This window comes from Prunus persica, chromosome G3 (assembly GCF_000346465.2).
Source record: "Prunus persica cultivar Lovell chromosome G3, Prunus_persica_NCBIv2, whole genome shotgun sequence".
NCBI lineage: Eukaryota > Viridiplantae > Streptophyta > Magnoliopsida > Rosales > Rosaceae > Prunus > Prunus persica.
Genome location: NC_034011.1, coordinates 14,941,236 through 14,943,089, shown reverse-complemented (window position 1 = coordinate 14,943,089; position 1,854 = coordinate 14,941,236). Strand labels below are relative to the sequence as shown.

At 36.7% G+C, this 1,854-nt stretch overlaps 1 protein-coding gene across 1 annotated transcript; it reads right to left on the bottom strand.

Annotated features, from left to right (window-relative positions):
• LOC18766109 (protein RALF-like 4) lies at positions 1,174–1,599 on the bottom strand. The gene has a single exon (XM_007198906.2). It carries the CDS (start codon positions 1,597–1,599, stop codon positions 1,174–1,176), a length of 426 nt encoding a protein of 141 aa, XP_007198968.2.

Below are 1,854 nucleotides of genomic sequence, written 5' to 3'. Positions count from 1 at the left end.
TCATCTTTTATTGAAAAATCGAAGTGGAAAATTAATTTTACGACGGCTGTTTTTATATATGCGACGTAGTAGGTTTCAATAACGTCGTCTTCTAATGTATTTAAAGACGTCAAATTTTTTATTGTCGTGAAAATGATATTTAACGGCGTCGTATTTTTATTTTCGTCGTTGTATGTCTATCTTGCGGCTTTGTTCTCTTAATATGTGTCATATTTTTCCTTTTTAACGACGGTTTTTTTAGAGAGTTGGTCGTCTATTCTCATCCTCGACTGCTTTTTTAGATCTTTTTGCAGTACAAAGACGTCGTTTTGTATTTGTTGATGACGTTGTATATTTTAACAACGACGGTGATTTAGCGTCGTGGTTTATCAGGGAAAAGATGACGGTGGATTCCACGACCATTGAAAAACCGAATACACGACGGTGATTTACCGTCGTCTTTTTGCTTTTTTGTAGTAGTCTGCGGCTCTAGATAAATCGGCCTGAGGTTTCCTTCTTCCATTTGACCAATGAGATCTACAAGTGACACTGTTGATAACTAATCGGAAATGACCTTCACTTCCGAGACACCAAAAATCGCCACTAAAAGGTCCCCGCGTAAATCTTGTATGTATGTCGCCCAATAATGGTTGTTTTAGTGCCAAGCTGGTTTCTTGAGCTTTATTTATATCTAAAATCAAATTACAAATACTAAAAAAAAAATCTTGGAGTTCAAATAATTTAATTATTTAAATAGTTTTTCATTTCAGACTCCTTTAAATATATACATATATATAAACAAAGAATTGTCCTTGCCTGTGAAACCCTAAATCTCAAATTTCGATGGCATATTTGGTGCAATACCTATTAGTTCTTCTGGTATGCAAAAAAAATATTGCAAGGCAAAAACTTCCCAAACCTAGTGGTGAATATCAAATAACCAGCTGATAAATAAATAATTAGATTAAAAAAATAAAGTTACAAAATCACCAGCACCCCTCCTTCCCACCCCCCCTCTCCAAAAACAAAGAAAAGAAAGAAAAAACCTAAAACATAGTAAGAGATTAGGGTGATCAGAAAAGGAAGAAAATAAGAGAAATAATAATGAAGATTTAAAAATAAAAAAAATAAAAAAAATGTGCCTCCTGTCAAATAAACTCGCCAACACCTCTTATCTCAAAACTAAGTTACTAATCATCCCTCTCGAGCACAATTTGTAATGATAGTGCAGCCACGTTGATAAGGATTGATCTTCCCAGATGTACCACAATTATAATAAGAACTGCCGCGTCGATTGCATGGAACATTATCCTTCTTGAGGGCTTCATAGCTTATATACCTTGTGTTACCTTCATCTTGAGGTCTTACAGTTTGCAGGCCCTCCTGCTCGTCCTCCTCTTCTTCCTCCTCATTCAGACACTCCTCGCCCAATGAGCCATTACATGCACGTGGTGGTGGAGTAGCCACTTCTCCATCACCGGCATCATGCCTCACGAGTTTGAATTCGGTGGTGGCACGCCCACGCGAATACATGTTGGTGGTGTGTTGGGTTGATTCAGCCACCATTGCCAAGGCCATCACAAAGAGAATAATTACTACAAATGTAATATTGTTGGTCATGACCCTAGATGAGAGATGAAGAGGGTGAAGAGAGGATGAATAGAATGAGTGTATATTTTGGAAGCTGAAGATGAATGAAGCTAAGCTTGGTGAGTATAGTAGTTAATTAGGGTAGTGATTTACACTAATTAACTAGAGTTTTAATATAATCATTTCACTTGATTAAGCTTGTTTTGTGCTTTTGTGTGACGTATGTTGTGAGACGTGTCCGATTCTCACTCCTTATTTTATAAACATGTTTGTACTTGAAGGTCT